We start from the raw sequence: 16,946 nt of genomic DNA, 5'->3' as shown, positions 1-16,946 counted from the left end.
TCCGGCCCTGGGCACGGGATGTGCACCTGGACCAGCAGCGTGGCACGAGGCTTTGCATCACGCCGTGGCCGCATCTGTCCTCCACGGGCAGGGCTGGGTGCCTCCTGCTCTCCGGCCAAGCGCGTAAGGGCCTGGCGTGGCCGGCCAGCCTCGGGGACGTGGCTCTGCCCCTGCCACGCGCAGCCTGGCGTCGAGCCGTGCCTACCTGCCGGGCTGCACGCAGCTGGCGCGGCACGTCACCGCGGCCTTCGCTCCCGGCCGCGGACTGGACGGCTCCTCTTCCTCCCCCAGCCTCGTGGCCGGTGATGTCAGCCCAGGCAGGGGCTGGAGTACACCTGGGTGGCCTGAGCCAAGAAACCATAAATAGTTTGTCACGAGCTCCGTGGCCTCCGGCCAGCCCCACCTGCCCCGTGCTGCTCTGCCGCAAGTGTTTACGGTGTGAAATGGCTTCACCTTTGTCCTGCAAACCGCAGCCAGTGTAACTGGAGCCCTGCCTGCGCAGGCACCAACCCCATCCCACGGTCACGCAGGGCAGTCCCCAGCCCCACGCTCGCCAGGTGGCATGGCTGTGACCACGCACACGCGTGCACCGCCATCAGCACCACTGGTACCCCCGGTGCTGCTGTGGGTGGGTGCCCGCCCTGACAGTCACCCCATCCCTGCCGCAGCTCGTCCCCCGCTGTCGAGCCCCGGGTGATCCGGCACAGGGAGGTAACAGGGCAAGCTCCAACCCCAGCTTGTCCCTTGGGCTGTCCCCAGCAGGGGACACGTGCTTGTCCTTCCTCCCCAGGTCCAGTCACCAATGCTGGCACTGCCCTTTTGCTGCGGGCCAAGCAGGGCAGCGGTGCCGGGACCTGGCCGGGTCCCTGTGGCTTTGCTCCCAGCTCTGTCCCCACGCACTGGTGCCCTGGGGCTGGGGACCATGGTGGAGGGGACATGGGGAGCCCCTCAGCCAGCGGTGCTGGGTACCACATCCCATTCCTGCAAAACAGATCCAGTGTGGTGCTCCGGGAGGCTCGTCACCCCCCGGGCTTGCAGCAGCTCTGCCCCACTGCACGGCCCCCCACTGCTCCCTGCCCCAGTTTCTCCAAGTGCCCAGCACAGGCCATGGTGGGGGCAGTACTGGGGCGATGCCAGGAGCCTGGGGAAGGAAGCGGCTGTGATGTTGACCCTCTCCCACCGCTGTCCGACTGCCCCCGTCCCCGCGGCTTGCGTGTGCCACGCTCCGGTTCTCTGATCCCGGCGGGCTGTGGCCCCAGGGGGGTTCCCGGGAGGTGCTCTCCTGTACAAGCCATGGCAGCGCCGGCTTCCTGGGAGCACGAGGCCTTGCACAGTCATTACGGCGCAGGGGATGATGTCAGGCTTGGCCGCAAAGAGGGAGGATGAAAGGGAAGGAGCGGGTCCCACTCCCGCGGGAAACGAGGGTGGAGAGAGAAGCCGGGATGCAGGGAGGACACGGGAGACGCAGGTGGGACACGAGCACCGGCCCCAGAGCCCCGCGAGAGCCCTCAGCTGCTGGAGCCACCAGCCACTCTCCGGTTACAGCCGTGGTGCCGGCGCCCGCCCGAGCCCCTCCAGCGTGCCAGGGGAGCGCTCCTCGCACGGCTGCAGCGGCGGGCATGCAACATTACCCACAATCAATGGATCATTATGTAATAAACAAGAGGAAAGTTGTTTTGCAAATGCGGCTGAGTTATCACTTCACAACACAGAGGCGAAGCATCTCTCCGCCGGGCTTAACAAGGATGGATTGGTGTCGGGGGCAGATGGAGGCAGATAGTGAGCCGCCGCGCTCCCTGCCAGGCAGCTGGCAATGCGCCCGCTGCGCCCGCAGCCCCCCACCCAGTGCTGAGGGGTCACGAGAGGAATTTCACTATATCAAGGAAACAGGGAGGGGGGCAGGGGACGTGTGTGGGGTTTGCCTGGTGCTGGAGCAAAGCCCTGGGGAGAGCAGGGGCAGCTGATATGGGCAGGGGGGAGGAAGAGGGGGGCTGCCCCTGCCACCCCCAGCCCCTCACGGTCCCTGGCACCTTCTCGGCAGATCCTGCAGCTCCCCAGGCCCTGCTTGCCCAGGGGTTCCTGATGTCCCCCAGCATCTCAGATCAGGGGGTTCCCACGGCGAGGGCCGGGAGGGGGACAGGCCTGCAGGGTCCGTCCCCCCCCGCCGGCCATTGCCCCCCCGGGGAGGAGGGGACGGTCACGGCTCCCCCCCTTCGCCCCGAGCACCCGGGGTTCACGCCGCCCCCCGCGGGGAACAGCCCGGGCCTCACCCCATCACTGCGCATCACCCCGGTGCCTCAGCCAGGGGTGACCCCCCTGCCCAGGCAGGGCCAAGGGTGGCCGTGCCGGACCTGCCCCCCGGCCGCCCCCGCCGCCGCCTTGGCTCCCGCATCCCGCCCCCCCCGGAGCCGCCGACGGTTGGGGGGGACTCTGCGCGGTGCCGGTCGTGCGTGGGGCCAGCCCCCCCCGCGCTGCCCGTGTTGTTGTTGTGCCCCGGGGCGCGGGGCGGGGCGCGGGGCGGCGGCGGCGGGGCCGTACTTAAGGCGGGGGCCGGGGCGGTGCCCGCCCGGCGGAGCGCGCCCCGCGGAGCGCATGGAGCGGCGGTGGGTGCCCCTGGCCCTGCTGGGGCTGGGGCTGTGCTGGGCGGCCGCAGCCGAGCGCCACACCGTCTTCTGGAACAGCTCCAACCCCCGGTGAGTGCGGCACCGGCACCGGCACCCGGACCCGGACGGCGCCGCGCCCTTTGTCCGAGCCGGGCGGCGGAGATGGAGCCTCCGCGGGGCTGGGTGGGCGGGGGGCGCGGGTCGAGCGGGAGGGGAGAGGCCGAAGTCGGTGCTGGGGGGCGGCGGGGTCGGTGCTGGGGGGCGGCGGGGCCCGGGCTGAGCGCCGGCGGGGCGGTCCCGGGGAGCGGCGCGGCCGGCCCAGGTGCGGACCGGGGGGGCCTTTCCGTTCCCAGGGCCGAGCGGGAGCGGGGCCTCTTCCTTCCCCGCGGGGGTGGCGCGGCGCCAGCCCCGGCGCCGGGGCACAGGGAAGCGTGTTGACAAACACGGGGCTGGCCCCGGCTCCCGCCGCCCGGGCAGGATGTGCGGGGGGGGTGTCTGACCGGGACCGGCCCCCGGGATGGTCTGGGGCTGTGGGGCTGCCCCCCTCCCAGGCATCAGCCCTCCCAGGCAGTAGGGGTGCCCCTCCGATTGTAGGCGTGACCTCTAAGGCACCAGACCCCCATGGCTGTAGGGGTGCCCCCCGGCTGTGACCCCGAGGCTGTAGGGGTGCCCCCAGACGCCAGCACCAGCCATAGGGGTGCTCCCTCCCTGCGCCGTGTGCCCCAGCTCTAGGACCCCCCTGGCACCACCCCCCAGGTTGTAGGGCTGTGTCATCGTCCCCCCTGCCAGGGTGACCAGGGTCCGCAGGGTTTCGGGAGCAGGGCCTGGCCTGGATAGGTGGGCCGAGGCCACGGCAACCAGCGAGGTGAGGGGACCCCTCAGAGGCCCCTGGCCGGCCGCTGGTCTGTCACCCCCAGGGTGAGGTGTGGGGAGCAGCAGGCGCTGGAGCTGGGCCTGCTGCCCCACAGGCGAGAGCTGCCGACGCCTCCTGGCTCCGGGAGCGTTGGGACGGGCAGGGTGCGTGTCCCGGTGGGTCCCCTCCCTGCTCCCTGGCTGCTGGGGCTGTGGGGGTGCTGGGAAGGGGGGTACACCTGCCAGCTGTCTGCGTGGGGCCAGTGCCAGAGGGTGTTTTGCTCCCAAAGCCAGCCTGGGCACTGTGGGACTTTGCACGGGGAAGGGCGGACCAAAGGTTGCCCCATGTCGGGCTCTGAGGAGCTGCTGCAGGCGGGAGGCTGCTCTCCCTTGGCCCCATTAATCAGTGAGGGGATTTGGGGGTGCAGGGGAATGAGGACCCCCCCACGCCTCTCCCCACTGGAGCTGACCTCTGCCTCCCTCCTGCCGCAGGTTCCTGTGGAGCGACTACACGGTGGAGGTGCGCCTCAATGACTACCTGGACATCATCTGCCCACACTACGAGGAGGGGAGCGTGGACCCCCGCACGATGGAGCGCTACACCCTCTACCTGGTGGAGCTGGAGGAGTACCAGGCCTGCAAGCCCCGCTCCAAGGAGCAGATCCGCTGGGAGTGCGACAAGCCCAGCGCCCTGCATGGCCCCGAGAAGTTCTCAGAGAAGTTCCAGCGCTTCACCCCCTTCACACTGGGCAAGGAGTTCAAGGAGGGGCACAGCTACTACTATATTTGTGAGTGCCTGGGGGTCTGCCGTGGGGCTGGGGTCCCTGCCGGGCACCCCCCCACCTCCCCCTAACCCGCATCCTCCCTTGCAGCCAAGCCCATTCACCACCACGGGGAAGCGTGCCTGAAGCTGAAGGTGACAGTGGCTGGCAAAGGCAGTGAGTATTGCCTGGGTCCCCACGTGCCGCCCGTGCCCCCCTTCCCAGTCGCAGTGTTGGTGCCCGACTCGGCCTTTCCTGAGCTGAGTCACGGCTGGGCTGTGGTCCCCTGCCAGCCCCAGGGTGTGGGGAAGGTGCCGGTGGCTGGTGGGGGACAGCCCCTGGTGACACATGGCTGCGGGGCGTCGGGGAGCTGCCCTTCGCCGGCCTGACCCGCGTTTGCTTTGCAGCTCCGGCACCACCTGTCCCTGCCTCTACCCAGAAGGGGAGGATCCAGGCAGGTAGGTTGGTGGCCGCGGGCAGGCAGGTGGGTCCGGGCGGCCGTGGGGCTGGCAGGAGTGCCAGGCGGAGCCCAGCCGCTCTCCCGTGGGAATCTGGCAGCAGGGCTGGCGGCAGTCCCTGCCCGGGCTGATGGTGGTGCTGGCTTGGGGCTTGGTCGGGGACACTCACAGCTCTTCTCTGCCCGCAGACGATGCAGCCGCACACGTGCTGAGGAGCGTGGGGCAGAACTCGGCGATGCGGGGCAGCAGCCCCTTCACCTTCATCAGCCTCCTCCTGCCCCTCCTGGTGCCGCAGGGGCTGTGAGCTGCCCAGCTGTGCCCAGATGGACCAAGGCTGCGGCCGCTGGGGACGGAGCTGGGTGTTCGGGACCCTTGTGGTCCTCATCTGTGCCCTGGGGTGGCCTGCCCTGGGCACATCTGGGCAAGGAAAGGATTTGTCAGTATTATAGGGCCAGAGGGCCTGAAGCAGAGCTGAGCAGCCAAAGCCCTCGGGCTGCCCTGCCTCCCCCTGCCCTTGCGGGCAGGATGCTCTTGGCAGCCGGAGACTGAGCGTGAGCCCAGGGCTGGAGGGGGCTGTGTGCCCCAGATTGGAGGGGAGCAGGGGCTGGCACCCTGCCCCAGGAACTGAGCTCGCCCATGGGCAGCCCTCGGGTCTCCCTCCGCTGTGAGCTCAGACTGTGACGTGTCCTGCAGGCGGGGACGTGGTGCTGGCCCTGCAGCCAGCTGGGTGCCACCGGTGCTGGCTGCAGCAGCGCCTTGGGGCTGTGGTCCCTCAGCATCACTGGCTTGGGGAGTTGGATGTGCTCGAGATGCCCGACTTCCCCTTCCTTCACCCCAACCGCACACAGGGGTGGGCGAGAGCTACCCCCATGCTGGATCTGCCCCTTCCCCTCCCCTCTGCCGGGTGCCGGAGGGGCATCCCCCCCAGCAGTCCCCTGCGCAGGGCGCTTTGCCTGCCCCGATTTGTACAGCTTTCTAACATGGGAGTTTTTATACGATTGTCTTGAATAAATAACCAAGACCATGCTGAGCAGCTGGGGCTGGGGAGGGGGGGGCTGTCCCCCACACCGTGGGGCTGGGCTTGCCTGGCCTTGGAAGGAGGAATGGCCCATGCCAGGCGTTTGTGCTGGTTAATTAATTTATTGGCTGGTGTTTGCACAGGGCTTTGAAGTGGAAAAGTGCCCCAGCAGGGCCGGTGCTATCAGTTGTTTTTATCTGGTGACACAAGGCCCTCCCAGGGCCTGGGGGCTGCCTTTTCCCCCTTCCCCCTGCACTGGGCTGAGGTCCCAGGCTGAGCGGCTGCCCCGATGGGACAGACCCCGACAGGGGTGAGGGAGGGGCTGAGGTGCGGCCAGAGCCCTCGGGGCTGGCAGGGGAGGCAGCCTGGTGGGACCCCAGGACCCCCGGTGGGGTGCTGTGGCCCTGAGAGTGGGGAATTGGGGGGGGGGGGGGGGCAATTGAGGGGTGCAGAATTTCAGGGCACTGGACCCACTGAGCTATGGGACCTGTGGGGTGTGAGGCCCAGGGGTGGGGGGGGATCTCAGGGAAGGGGGATGCCAGGGAGGTGTGTCCCCAGGCATAGGGGATCTTGGGGGGGGGGGCCCGGGGGGCCCGGGGCTGCAGGGTCTGGGGGAGGTGGGGTGACAGGGACGAAGGCCCCTGGAATGGGGGGTCCCAGGGCTGTGGGACCCTTGGGATGGAGGGCCCAGGGATGCGGGGTCGTGGGGAGGTGAGGCCCCTGCACTGGGGACAGCGCCGGTGGGGTGTGTGGTCGTCGTTCCCCCCCCCCCCCGCCGTGGGGTGCCCCATGGGGCTCGCCTCTGCCCATCACGGTGGTGTCGGGGCTACCTGGCCCGACGCGGCGGCGCGACCCGCGTGCTGCCCCCCGTGGCCGGCACCACCCCCCCCCAGCCCCGTGTCGCCGCCGGTCCCTCCCCGGTAGTGCGTCCCGCCCCGCCCCGCCGCGGGCAGCACCGCCCCGCTCCCCGCTGCCGCCGGTGCCCGGTGCCGCGGCCCGGCATGGCCCCGCTGCTCGCCGCCGCCTGCCTGGCCTGCACCCTCGCCATGTTCGGGACCGGCCTGTGAGCGCCCGGGCGGCTCCAGGCCCTGCGCGGCGGGGGGCGGGGGGCCATGGGGGTGTGGGAGGGCTGGGGGTGCAATGGGGAGGGCGCCGGGACGGTTCCGGGGTGCAATGGGGGCCATTGCGGGCCGATGTGGAGGGGTTTGGGAGCACCCTGGGTCCGGTTCGGGGGGTACGATGGGAGGGGAATTGAGGGGTGCGGTGCGGGAGGCACTGGGGCCGGTTTGCGGGGGCTGGGGGGTGACAAGGCTGAAGGCATAGGACGCCAGGGAACAGAGGGGTCTGGGGGCGCGGGGTGGGGCACTGAGGGTGTAGGGGCTGGAGGAGGTGTGGGGTGTGCAGTGGCAGGGGCTGGGGGTATTTCAGGGTGCACGTTTTGGGGGGTGCCTGCTGGCTGCAAAGGCTGTAGCCCCCCAGCACTGCACACCCCGTGGCGCTGGGCACCCAGGGGGCCGCTCCCCTCCGCTCCCCCAGGTCCGACCTGCGCCAGATGTTGGCAACCAAGAGCGTGGAGAACATCCAGTTCCTGCCCTTCCTCACCACCGACGTCAAGTACAGCGGGGTCGAGCCCGGGGGGCGGGGAGGGTGTCACATGCTGTTGGGGGGGGTTACATGACCGTGGGGGTGGGCAGAAGCCCCCAGGCCATGGCAGCCTGTGCCGTTTGCCCTGCAGCAACCTGAGCTGGCTGGGCTACGGCTGCTTGAAGCGGGACTGGACACTGATCGCCGTCAACACTGTTGGGGCAGCCCTGCAGACCCTCTACATCCTGGCATACCTCTACTACAGCCCCGCAAAGGTGGGGGGCAGCCCGGCTGGGTCAATGCAGGGCACGGGGGGAACCCTCGCCCTGACCGTCCCTTCGTCTCTGCCCCAGCGTCCCATGCTGCTGCGGAGCCTGCTGCTCCTGGCCGTGCTGGCTGCCGGCTACGGCTACTTCACCCTCCTGATTGCTGATGCGCAGACACGCCTGGCACACCTGGGGCTCTTCTGCAGCGTCTTCACCATCGGCATGTACCTCTCGCCGCTGGCTGACCTGGTGCGTGGGGCTGGGCATGGTGGCACCAGCGCTGCCCAGCCTGGGACCAACCCGACATGTGCTTCTGCAGGCCAAGATTGTCCGGAGCAAGTCAACGCGCTGCCTGTCCTTCCCCCTGACAGTTGCCACCTTCCTGGCCTCCACCAGCTGGACGCTCTATGGCCTGCAGCTCCGTGACCCCTACATCACGGTGGGTTGGGGTGGCAGGTGGCTAAGGGATGCTCTCCCATCCCATCCCCTCCCGTCCCGTCCCATCCCGTCCCCCTCACAGTGTTCAGCTGAGCAGTTGGCACTGGGCCAGCCCCCATCCAGCGTCATCTGTGTCACACAGCAGAGCCGGTGACTCGGCTCAGCACGATGAGTATTGATTTTAATTAATTAGATGGTATAAGGCCAATAAATCTCCCCCGGCAACGCGGGGCTGGTGGAGTGGCAGTGGGGGAGGGCAGCAGCGCTGCAAGCCGGGTAGATCCACTCCCCACCTCCCCGTCCTTCCGCAGGTCCCAAACGTGCCGGGGATCGTCACCAGCATCGTGCGGTTCTGGCTCTTCTGGCGGTACCCACCAGGCCAGGACAAGCCCTACAGACCCCTGCACGCCTGAGGGGGCTCTGCTGGACCCCGAGGAAGGAGCCCACGTGCTCGCAGATTGATGAAGGATTCCCCCCCAGCCTCCCCTTGCCAGTTTACTCCAGCGTGGACAGGCCCCAGCCACTGAACTCTGGGTGCCACCACGGTGCTGCTCTCTCCCTCGGCCTAGGGCCACCCGATCCTGGCAGGACCAGGGCCCCTGGAGGGCACCTCCTGCCTCTGCCGCCGTGGTTCACCCTTGCTGGCATCCCTCCAGCCCTTGGTCCTTTGGTGATGGTTGCGTTGGTCTCAGTGATGCCTTCAGGGCGGCGGGAGCCCCCCACTTCAGTCCCCGGGCATCCTGCCTGTACCCAGGGACCCCTGGATGGTCTTCCACACCCATGGCTCTGCCCCAGCGCCGGGCTGGGGCTGCCGGGCAGCCCTGCATCTCTTTTGTACAAATTTAAGTGCCTTTTAATAAAGCAGAGACTTTTTCCAGTGCCTGTTTTTTGTCCCCTTCCTCCTGGTGTGCTGGGTGCAAAGGCCAGGACAGCCCTTGTCCCCACAGCCACTTTGGCCCCAGGATGGTGGGGGCTCATCCTGGCAACCCCTGCACTCGCAGCAGCAAGGAAGCATCAGCCCCGGCCCCAGGAAGGGAGCGGGCACGGGTCTGGGTTGGGGCAGGGAGGGGACACCGAGGATGGCAGTACTCCCAGGGAGGCTGCTCTGAACCGCCGTGAGCAGCAGCACGGGGACACCGGTCACACCGGGGAAAGAAAAGTCCACTCTGCAGCTTCGACATGGGGCTTGCGACCGGCCATGACGGCAAACTTACAATCAATTAAAATCCTCACTAAAACCACGACGATTGAGCGTGCACAAATCAGGCAGCCGTTGGCATCGACCCAAATTCGATTAACAAATTAACAATGATCTGGAATGAAGCTATCAGGCAAGTCCATCAGCAGAGGGACAGGAGCATGTTTGAGTGACCAAATTACACAACAGACGCTGATGCCTTGGAAAACGTGACTTCCCTCCCAGGGCGGGAGACCCCCCCCACAGGGTGAGGAGCCCCGTCCCCAGCTCTGTTGGTGTGGGCACGTCCTCCATCCCGGATGACGCAGGCCGGATTAAGGAAGCGGTGACGAGGACTTTGGCAGAGCCTGTGCTACGGCTCAGACACTCGTTTACACCTTGCGATGTGGCCTGGGAAAAATCAATATGGAGGCGAGCAGCAGGAACGGAGCCGAGCCGAGAGCGGTGGCTGGAGGGGAAGACAAGCTCCCGCTGTGCTGCGGCACACAACCCCAGCCGGTGCAGCTACTGGGCTTGCCCGGCGTGCTCCGTCTTGCTGCCGCAGAGCCAGGGCTCCACTTGCCTGCACCGGCTGCGCTTGCAGGTGTCTCTGCCCCAGGGACTCGCCCCAGGGCCTTGCTTGCTCCCCCAGCCGCAGCAGCCCCATTTCCCGGTGGGGAGGAGCCCCCGCTCCCCCCCACCAGCACTGGGGTATGGCTCCCAGCCTGGGTGAAGGACTGACCACCTTGGGAAAGGGCAGCTTTCCCTGCTGACGCACCAGGCAGAAACTTGGCTGCCCACCGGTCACTCCGGTTGGCATGTGCCGCAAGCAGCTGGCGGGAGTGGTCACGACGCAACCCCACACACGAGGCCAGAGGCGAGCGGAGCATCTCCCCGGGGCGCGAGCGCCTGCAGCGGGCATGTGTTTGTGCAGGGAAAAGCTGCCACCGTGCTGCTGCCTGCCCAGCTGCCAGAGGGCCCCGAGTAGCCCACAGAGTGCTGTGAGTAGCCCACGGAAGGCCATGAGTAGCCCATGAAGGGCTGCTGTTCTTGCCCTGCACCCCAGAAAGGCACCGCTTTGCCGAATCTGGGGTGGTGCCACCCCACAAACGGCCATGCACAGGCGAGACCGCAGGAGCTGCCCACCCTGCTCAGAGCTGCCATTGTTGCTCAGGAAACAGCTAATTAGTCGCTCCTGCTAATTAGCCCGAGTCCTCCCTCATGATACCAACTGCTCCTTTTTGCAGAAGGATGCGCAGCCAATAATTAAAAACAAGAAAGTCCTTTGGCTGGTATGCGAAGAAGCCAGGGAGGCTGCCAGGAAGGCAGGTCCCGGCATGCGTCACCACCAGCCACACAGCTCTTCCAGACAGGCCGGCAGCACTGGGTCTCAGGCAGCCCCAGACAGAGGGGAACCCCTGGACAGAGGCTGACCAGGGACCCCCAGCCTACAGCAGGGATGCCTCTGCTGCGGGGCACTTGTCCCCCTTCCTGGAGAAGCCCAGTGCAGTGGTCCGGCACATCTGCCTGCTGCTGCCCACAAAGGTGGGGGCAGAGAGGAGCAGCTGCTGCATCAGCAGGAGCGGGGAGCAGCCCCCCGGCATGGGCTGAGCCGCCCCGGCAGGCTGGGGGAGACCACAGGCTCAGAGCACTCTGCATTTTAAAGGCTGCGCCGCCTGCTCCACCCAGCCAGCATCTCTCCTCCTTCCCCTGGAAATCGGCCAGCGGGGCCGGGATGAGTCTTCGCCAGCTCCCACCTGACAGCGCGAACCACATCTGAAGGGCAGCCGGGAACGCGTTCTGCCCACAGTGCTACCCAGTGCCGCAGGCCTGCAGGGCGAGGCCTGATCCTGTTCTCGCCACCTTGCATCCCTGCCTCTAGAGCCAAGCTCCATGAAGCTTGGAGAGGGAGAGGTTGGGCTGGTGCAGGCTCCCTGCAGCCTCTGCAGGGTGGTGGGAGTGCTGAGAGGGGACACGGGCCTGTGTGGAGACCCCTCGTCTGCGCAGAGCTCCCGGAACACCAGCATCATCCTGGGGAGACATGAGCGATTGCCCACCAGTGCGGCTTCAAGCAGTGTCCTGGGTCTGTGGCTGCTTGTGGCCCCTGCCCACGGCAGCACTGCCCAGGGCAGCCCCGGCCAGAGGCCCCCCGCTCCCCTCTGTGCCCCCGCCCCCGGGGAGCACTGTACATCACAGGCAGCCACTGTCCCTCAGCTTTATTGGGGTCAGAAGCGCAGCCCTCGGCGGCGCAGGTCTACCCGTGCCGCACTTATGTGCTCCTGCAACTCAGCAGCTGCCTCCTCACAGTCGTTGAAAGTGGCCAGGCGGTAGCCCACGGTGGCCAGGGAGTAGCAGCCGAAGGCCACCAGCAGGTAGACGGGCAGGGGCAACAGGGCCTGCCGGTACGGGGCCGGGAGCTGCAGCCCCGGTGGTGCCAACGCCAGCGCGGCCCAGGCTGAGCCCAGCAGGGCGAGTCCACACAGCCACTGCCCCAGCTTGGTCATGGCGGCCTGTGGAGAAAGCGGCCGTGAGAGGCGGACCGACCAGCGCCCCGCCCCCCAACCGGGCCGGGCCCAGCCGCCTCCGTGCCCCCCGGCCCCCTCCCTGCCCTCCCGAACAGGGCCCGAGCCCCCGCGGGCCTTCGCGAACCGGGCCCTCCCGAACCGGCCGAGGAATAGGTACCGCCCCCGCCTGCCGGTACCAGCCCCCGCCCACACCTTGATCGGTCCCGGGCCCAGCGTCCGCTCTCCCACCGTCGCGAGGATGAGTCACGGCAGCGCCGCGGCGCGGGGGCCGCTGGGAGCTGTAGTGCGGAGCCGTGCCACGCCCCATAGCGCATGCGCGCAGGGAGGCTGCGGGGCGCCCCCTGCGGGCGGGACCCCCCCTAGCGCCGGGCCCGGTGCCGCAGGAAGCGCCGGGCTTCGGCGGCGGCGGCCGGAGCCGCAGGAAGCATCTGGTTTCCTCCGCGTCCGGCCACGGCGGGTGGCGGGGGCCGGCGTGGGAGCAGACCGGGCCTGCCCTCCCACGGCTCGCGGGGCCCTTTCCAAGGCCTCCTCTGCCCCGGGGCAGCCCCGATGCGCAGTGGCTCCCCCCTGCCCGGCATGGAGAGGGCACAGACGTGCCTCTCTTCCCCGCCAAGCACCAGCAGCCATGGCCGTACAGCACAGGGGCTTGGCAGCAGCCAGGGGCAGAGCTGCACCTTCCCTGGCTCCCCCATCCCATCACCCACCGGAGCCCCGAGTGCCAGTGTGTCCCTGCAGCCCTCCGCCGACTCCTTCCAGCCAGGCCAAGCCCCTGCCGCACCAGAGCCTGCTCCGACCTGCCCAGCTCCGCTGGGATTTTCCTCCCTTGCAGGTCCAGGCAGATGAGGCACCATCAGAACCTTTTCCCTGGGAGGCAGTGGTGGGGTCAGCGTCGGCCCCCCCATCCTGGCCACGCTCTGCCAGCCCGCGCCGAGCCCCACCAGGCACCAGTGAGGTGGAGAACCCACCCTGGGCTCCACCACAGCCCCGACGAGCAAGCACGACCGCTCTCAGTTGTGCCAGCACACAGCGGTGCAAGGAAACTGGGCTGAGAGCCGGCAGAGGAACCAAACCTGCGGCAGCTGCAGCCAAGGAACTACAAAGAAATGGCTTTATTGGGCGGCTGAGAGCCCCAGTCCGGCCTGGCAGGGAGAGGGCTGCCCCGGGGAAGGGGCAGCAGGACATCAATTCCTCTTTCTGCCTTTGCCAACAGCTTTGGCGGGTGCAGCGACGGGTGCTGCAGACTGGTAGAGGGTGGAAGAGATCTTGTTGATGTAGTAAAGGCCAACCATGGAGAAGATGAGGCTGCAAGGAAAGAAGAGAAGAGGCTGCTCAGCTGCTGGCAAGCAGGAACACACCAGGGCTGAACTGACACCTTCCCCTTCACTCCTGTTGTGCTGTGGTGCCTAACACTGGCCTTACCCAGTGCCCTGTTCCCCTCCCAATGGCAAGCATAAGCCATCAAGGTCCCTGGCAGCGGCCACAGCGGCACAACGGCTGCTCCCCGCCCTCCAGAGCAGGCTCTGGACTCACCAGGTGGTTACACAGACTCGGTGAATGAGGCCAGAGGCAAAGAGAGCCAGCAAGAGACAGGTGAGGACTGCAGGGAAAAAAAACAGGATAAAAGATGCATCCATGCTGACCCAACACGTCAGCCTCAGAGTAGCAGGGTCAGGGCCATAGCAATGCAGCAGGACAAACCTACCAGCAGCATGGGAAAAGCTCAGGGGGTACTACCAGGGCAGGCCCTTCCTCCAGGCCAGGGCTGGGACCCTTTGGTCCCACAGGCAAAGCACATGTGAGGCAGGGCCACGCTGCAGCCCTTTGCAAACCCAGCCCTGCTGCAGGCCGGCACACCTGACACCCTTGAACAACGATGTGCTCCCTCTCCTCCCTGCCCCGCATCCCTCTGCCACACTTACTCTCGGGGAATATCTTGGCCTGGAAGCCCTTGCCGAAGACGAGGTTCTCCAGGTTGTTGAAGGCCTGGCCGGAGCGTTAAGGGAGAAAACAGGGTGCCACACCCCAGCCCCACTCCCTGCAGCCCCGAAGGATACGGTGAGGGAGCAGACGAAGAGCGCAGAGCCTAGAAGCCCACCCTGGATGGTCAGCCACTCGGTGGAGGCCAGCTGCCGGCTGTACATCTGCATCCCAGCGAAGAGCAGCAGCGAGAGCAGCGAGGAGAGTGCCAGGGAGGTGCCCGTGCCTACGGCTGGGGCCGTGGCATCACCTCACAAGGCTGCCGGGACCGGGGTCACTGCTGCCACAGCGACAGGGACCGCAGGGCCAAGGCTGCCTCCCGGGCCTCGGCCTGGCCTGCAGCTCCCAGCCTGCCCCCAGGACCAGGCCTTCTCGCAGGCCCCGAGACTTGTCCCACACCCCCCCCCCCCCCGGGCCCCCAGCTCGTCCCGCAGCCCCCCAGGGCCCGTCCCGTCCCCGTTACCCATGGTGCCCCGCGGCGTCGCCCCCGGCCCCGTCCCGGTGCCTCCACTCTGCGCAGGCGCACTGCGGCCGCGCCGGGAGGGACACGGCATCAGGCGGGGAGAGACACTGCGCATGCGCTGGAGCCCCCGCCCCGCCCCGCGGGCGCAGCGCTCCGGCGGGCTCGGGGTCCCCCTGGCGGCCGGGCGCGGCGCTACAGTCCCCGCCCTCTCGCGCGCCCCCCGACGGCGGAGAGAGGCGCAGCGCGCGGCCCCGGGAGGGGGCGCGGGACCCTCCGCAGTCCCGGTCACAGCCCCGGCCCCTCTTCCGGCGCCCGGCTCAGCCCGCCCGGGGACTACCCTGGGCGTCGCTCCCCGAGCCGCGCTGCCATCCACACGGGCCCAGCGGGGGGTGCCCGGGTGCGCGGCGGGAGCCTCCCGCTGCCGCCCCCCCACCGCCCCCCGCCGCCCCCCCGCAGCCGCCGCCGGGGCGGGTCCCGCCGAGCATGCGCGCCACCGCCCCCCGCCCTCCCCCCGGCTCCGCCGCTCCCTGCAACAGACCGGGGCGTCCGCGTCCGTTGCTGCCGCCGCGGGAACCGGCGCCGGGAGCGGGCGCGGAGCCATGGCCGAGGGCGAGGACCTGCAGACCTTCACCTCCATCATGGACGCGCTCGTCCGCATCAGCGTGAGCGGCAGCGGCAGCGGGGGGGACACAGAGGGGCGGCCGGGCCGGGCTCCCCCGGGACCGGCGTCGCCATGGCAACGCGGTGGGGCCCGATGGCGGGGGCGGTGGGATGGCGGGGATGCCCTTGAGGGCCGGGCAGGCCGCGGCGAAGCCTCGGACCGTGCACCGACATGCCGGGCGGCGATCCCCGAGGAAAGCCGGCTCCGGGCCCCCTCCCGCATCGTGTCACCGCTGGGGCCGGGCCCCCCGGGACCGGGAGCACCGGGAGCTGCCTCCACACCCGTGGGTGGGGGTCCCGGTCCTGATCCTGGCTCCGATCCTGGTGCCCATCCTGGTCCTGGCCCTGGCGCTGGTCCTGGCTCTGGTCCCAGCCCTGGTCCCAGCCCTGGCCCCGGTGTCGGCCCCAGCCCCAATCCCCAGCCTGATCCCAGCCCTTGCCCCTATATTGGTGTTGGTCCCAGTGCCGGTCCTGCTCCTGGCCATGCTGCTGCTCCCAGGCCTGATCCTGGCCCTGGTGCTGGCCCCAGCTCCAGTCTGGGCTTTGGTGCTGGTCCTGGCTCTGGTGCTAGTGCTGGTCCTGCTCCTGGCCCTGGTGCCAGCCCCAACCCCAGTCCCCGGCCCAGTTGCAGCCCTGGTCACCATCCTGGTACTGGTCCCAGTGCTGGTCCTAATCCCTGCCCTGCTGCTGGTGCCAGGCCTCATCCTCGTCCTGGCCCTGGCCCTGACACTGGTGTTCACCTCAGTGCTGGTCCTCATCCTGGCCCCAGTCGTGGCCCCTGTACCAGCCCTGGCCCCAGTGCCGGTCCTGATCCTGGCCCTGGCCCTGGTGGTGGTCCCAGGCCTGATATGGACTTGGTGCTGGTCCTGTCTCTAGTCCCAGTGCTAGTCCTGATCCTGGCCCTGGTATCGGCCCCAGTCCCAATCCCCATCCCAGTTGCAGCCCTGGTCCCCATCCTGGTGCTAGTCCTGGTCCCAGCCCTTATCCGGTCCCAATCCCACTGCCTGATCCCAGTCCCCATGATGGCCCTGGTGCCGTCCGCAGCGGGTGACACTCCCCCCTCTCTCCCCAGACCAGCATGAAGAACATGGAGCGGGAGCTGGTCTGCCCAGTGTGCAAGGAGATGTACAAGCAGCCGCTGGCCCTGCCCTGCACGCACAACGTCTGCCATGTCTGCGCCAGCGAGGTGCTGCTGCAGCACGGCTATCTCTGCTGCGATGCCACCTCCGAGCCCTCCTCGCCCGCTGCCACCCCCGCCACCCGCAGCCCCCGCCTGGGACGCCGGACTGTCCCCAAGCCCGATCGCCTCGACCGCCTCCTGAAGTCAGGTGGGATGGCCGGAGGGGACGGGGAGGGCGCCCGGCAGGCTCCCCTGTGGGAAGGCAGAGCGGCTTTGGGGCACCGAGCCCTTCCTGACTCCCTCCCTGCCTCCCTCCTGCAGGCTTCGGCACCTACCCGGGGCGCAAGCGGGGCACCGTGCATCCCCAGACCGTCAGCTTCCCCTGCCCGGCCTGCCAGCGGGATGTGGACCTGGGCGAGCGGGGCCTGGGCAGCCTCTTCCGCAACCTGACGCTGGAGCGGGTGGTGGAGCGCTACCGCCAGACCATCAACATCAGTGCCGCCATCATGTGCCAGTTCTGCAAGCCCCCCCAGCTGGAGGCCACCAAGGGCTGCACCGAGTGCAAGTCCAGCTTCTGCAACGAGTGCTTCAAGCTCTACCACCCCTGGGGCACCCAGAAAGCCCAACATGAGCCCACGCCCCCCACCCTCACCTTCCGCCCCAAGGTACAGCCTCCCCGTTGGGGTCTTCCTTGGGTTTTTGTGGGTGCCGGGGGGAGAACCCTGGACAGGGGGTGGGTGTGGAGCCCCGCTGAGCTCCCCTGTGCCCGTGCAGGGGCTGATGTGCCCGGAGCACAAGGAGGAGGTGACTCACTACTGCAAGACCTGCCAGCGGCTGGTGTGCCAGCTTTGCCGCGTGCGACGCACTCACACCAGCCACAAGATCACGCCGGTGCTCAGCGCCTACCAGGCCCTCAGGGTAAGCGCCACTGGGGCCGCGCTCGGGGCAAGGACGGTGCTTGACAGGGAGGAATCAGGGGCATCGGCGCAGCCCCAGGACAGATGGGGTGCACAGGCCGGGGGCACGGGGTTTGCCAGCACCTCG

At 68.5% G+C, this 16,946-nt stretch overlaps 5 protein-coding genes across 5 annotated transcripts in view; 3 read left to right on the top strand and 2 right to left on the bottom strand.

Moving 5' to 3' along the window:
- The first annotated feature begins 2,547 nt into the window (after positions 1 to 2,547).
- On the top strand, positions 2,548 to 5,070 carry LOC309414121 (ephrin-A1-like). The gene is made up of 5 exons (XM_082011402.1): positions 2,548 to 2,693; positions 3,948 to 4,243; positions 4,328 to 4,393; positions 4,624 to 4,674; positions 4,863 to 5,070. Exons 1-5 carry the CDS (start codon positions 2,593 to 2,595, stop codon positions 4,976 to 4,978), a joined length of 630 nt encoding a protein of 209 aa, XP_081867528.1. The 5' UTR covers positions 2,548 to 2,592; the 3' UTR covers positions 4,979 to 5,070.
- Positions 5,071 to 6,693: 1,623 nt separating this feature from the next.
- On the top strand, positions 6,694 to 8,393 carry SLC50A1 (solute carrier family 50 member 1; the record flags this gene model as incomplete). Its single annotated transcript, XM_082011375.1, has 6 exons — positions 6,694 to 6,755; positions 7,229 to 7,306; positions 7,428 to 7,551; positions 7,630 to 7,791; positions 7,862 to 7,981; positions 8,292 to 8,393. 6 exons carry the CDS (start codon positions 6,694 to 6,696, stop codon positions 8,391 to 8,393), a joined length of 648 nt encoding a protein of 215 aa, XP_081867501.1.
- Positions 8,394 to 11,382: 2,989 nt separating this feature from the next.
- DPM3 (dolichyl-phosphate mannosyltransferase subunit 3, regulatory) lies at positions 11,383 to 11,911 on the bottom strand (the record flags this gene model as incomplete). Its single annotated transcript, XM_082011695.1, has 2 exons — positions 11,875 to 11,911; positions 11,383 to 11,667 (listed from the first exon to the last, which is right to left on the bottom strand). The coding sequence occupies exon 2, from the start codon at positions 11,659 to 11,661 to the stop codon at positions 11,383 to 11,385; it is 279 nt and encodes a 92-aa protein (XP_081867821.1). The 5' UTR covers positions 11,662 to 11,667; positions 11,875 to 11,911.
- Positions 11,912 to 12,768: 857 nt separating this feature from the next.
- KRTCAP2 (keratinocyte associated protein 2) lies at positions 12,769 to 13,868 on the bottom strand. The gene is made up of 4 exons (XM_082011681.1): positions 13,737 to 13,868; positions 13,602 to 13,665; positions 13,213 to 13,279; positions 12,769 to 12,984 (listed from the first exon to the last, which is right to left on the bottom strand). Exons 1-4 carry the CDS (start codon positions 13,827 to 13,829, stop codon positions 12,864 to 12,866), a joined length of 345 nt encoding a protein of 114 aa, XP_081867807.1. The 5' UTR covers positions 13,830 to 13,868; the 3' UTR covers positions 12,769 to 12,863.
- An 853-nt stretch (positions 13,869 to 14,721) lies between these two features.
- TRIM46 (tripartite motif containing 46) overlaps positions 14,722 to 16,946 on the top strand; it is a gene marked incomplete at both ends in the record, with an annotated part of 4,328 nt that continues 2,103 nt past the window's right edge. The window contains 4 exons of the mRNA XM_082011522.1: positions 14,722 to 14,784; positions 15,855 to 16,110; positions 16,224 to 16,567; positions 16,677 to 16,820. Of these exons, the coding sequence (XP_081867648.1) occupies positions 14,722 to 14,784; positions 15,855 to 16,110; positions 16,224 to 16,567; positions 16,677 to 16,820 (807 nt within the window). The remainder of the gene's footprint in view (positions 14,785 to 15,854; positions 16,111 to 16,223; positions 16,568 to 16,676; positions 16,821 to 16,946) is intronic.

This window comes from Phaethon aethereus (genome assembly GCF_964289735.1).
Source record: "Phaethon aethereus genome assembly, chromosome: 28".
In the NCBI taxonomy this organism is placed as follows: domain Eukaryota; kingdom Metazoa; phylum Chordata; class Aves; order Phaethontiformes; family Phaethontidae; genus Phaethon; species Phaethon aethereus.
This window is presented reverse-complemented; position numbering and strand designations above follow the sequence as displayed.

Excerpts from the sequence above, each read along its gene's own strand:
- KRTCAP2 (XM_082011681.1), bottom strand. The coding sequence starts at position 13,829 with ATGCAGATGTACAGCCGGCAGCTGGCCTCCACCGAGTGGCTGACCATC. Across the intron at positions 13,666-13,736 it reads TCTTCGTCTGCTCCCTCACC|GCCTTCAACAACCTGGAGAA; the intron begins GTATCCTTCGGG and ends CGCTCCGGCCAG. Across the intron at positions 12,985-13,212 it reads CGAGTCTGTGTAACCACCTG|CCTCATCTTCTCCATGGTTG; the intron begins GTGAGTCCAGAG and ends CTTTCCTTGCAG.
- LOC309414121 (XM_082011402.1), top strand. The coding sequence starts at position 2,593 with ATGGAGCGGCGGTGGGTGCCCCTGGCCCTGCTGGGGCTGGGGCTGTGC. Across the intron at positions 2,694-3,947 it reads TGGAACAGCTCCAACCCCCG|GTTCCTGTGGAGCGACTACA; the intron begins GTGAGTGCGGCA and ends CTCCTGCCGCAG. Across the intron at positions 4,394-4,623 it reads GACAGTGGCTGGCAAAGGCA|CTCCGGCACCACCTGTCCCT; the intron begins GTGAGTATTGCC and ends TTTGCTTTGCAG.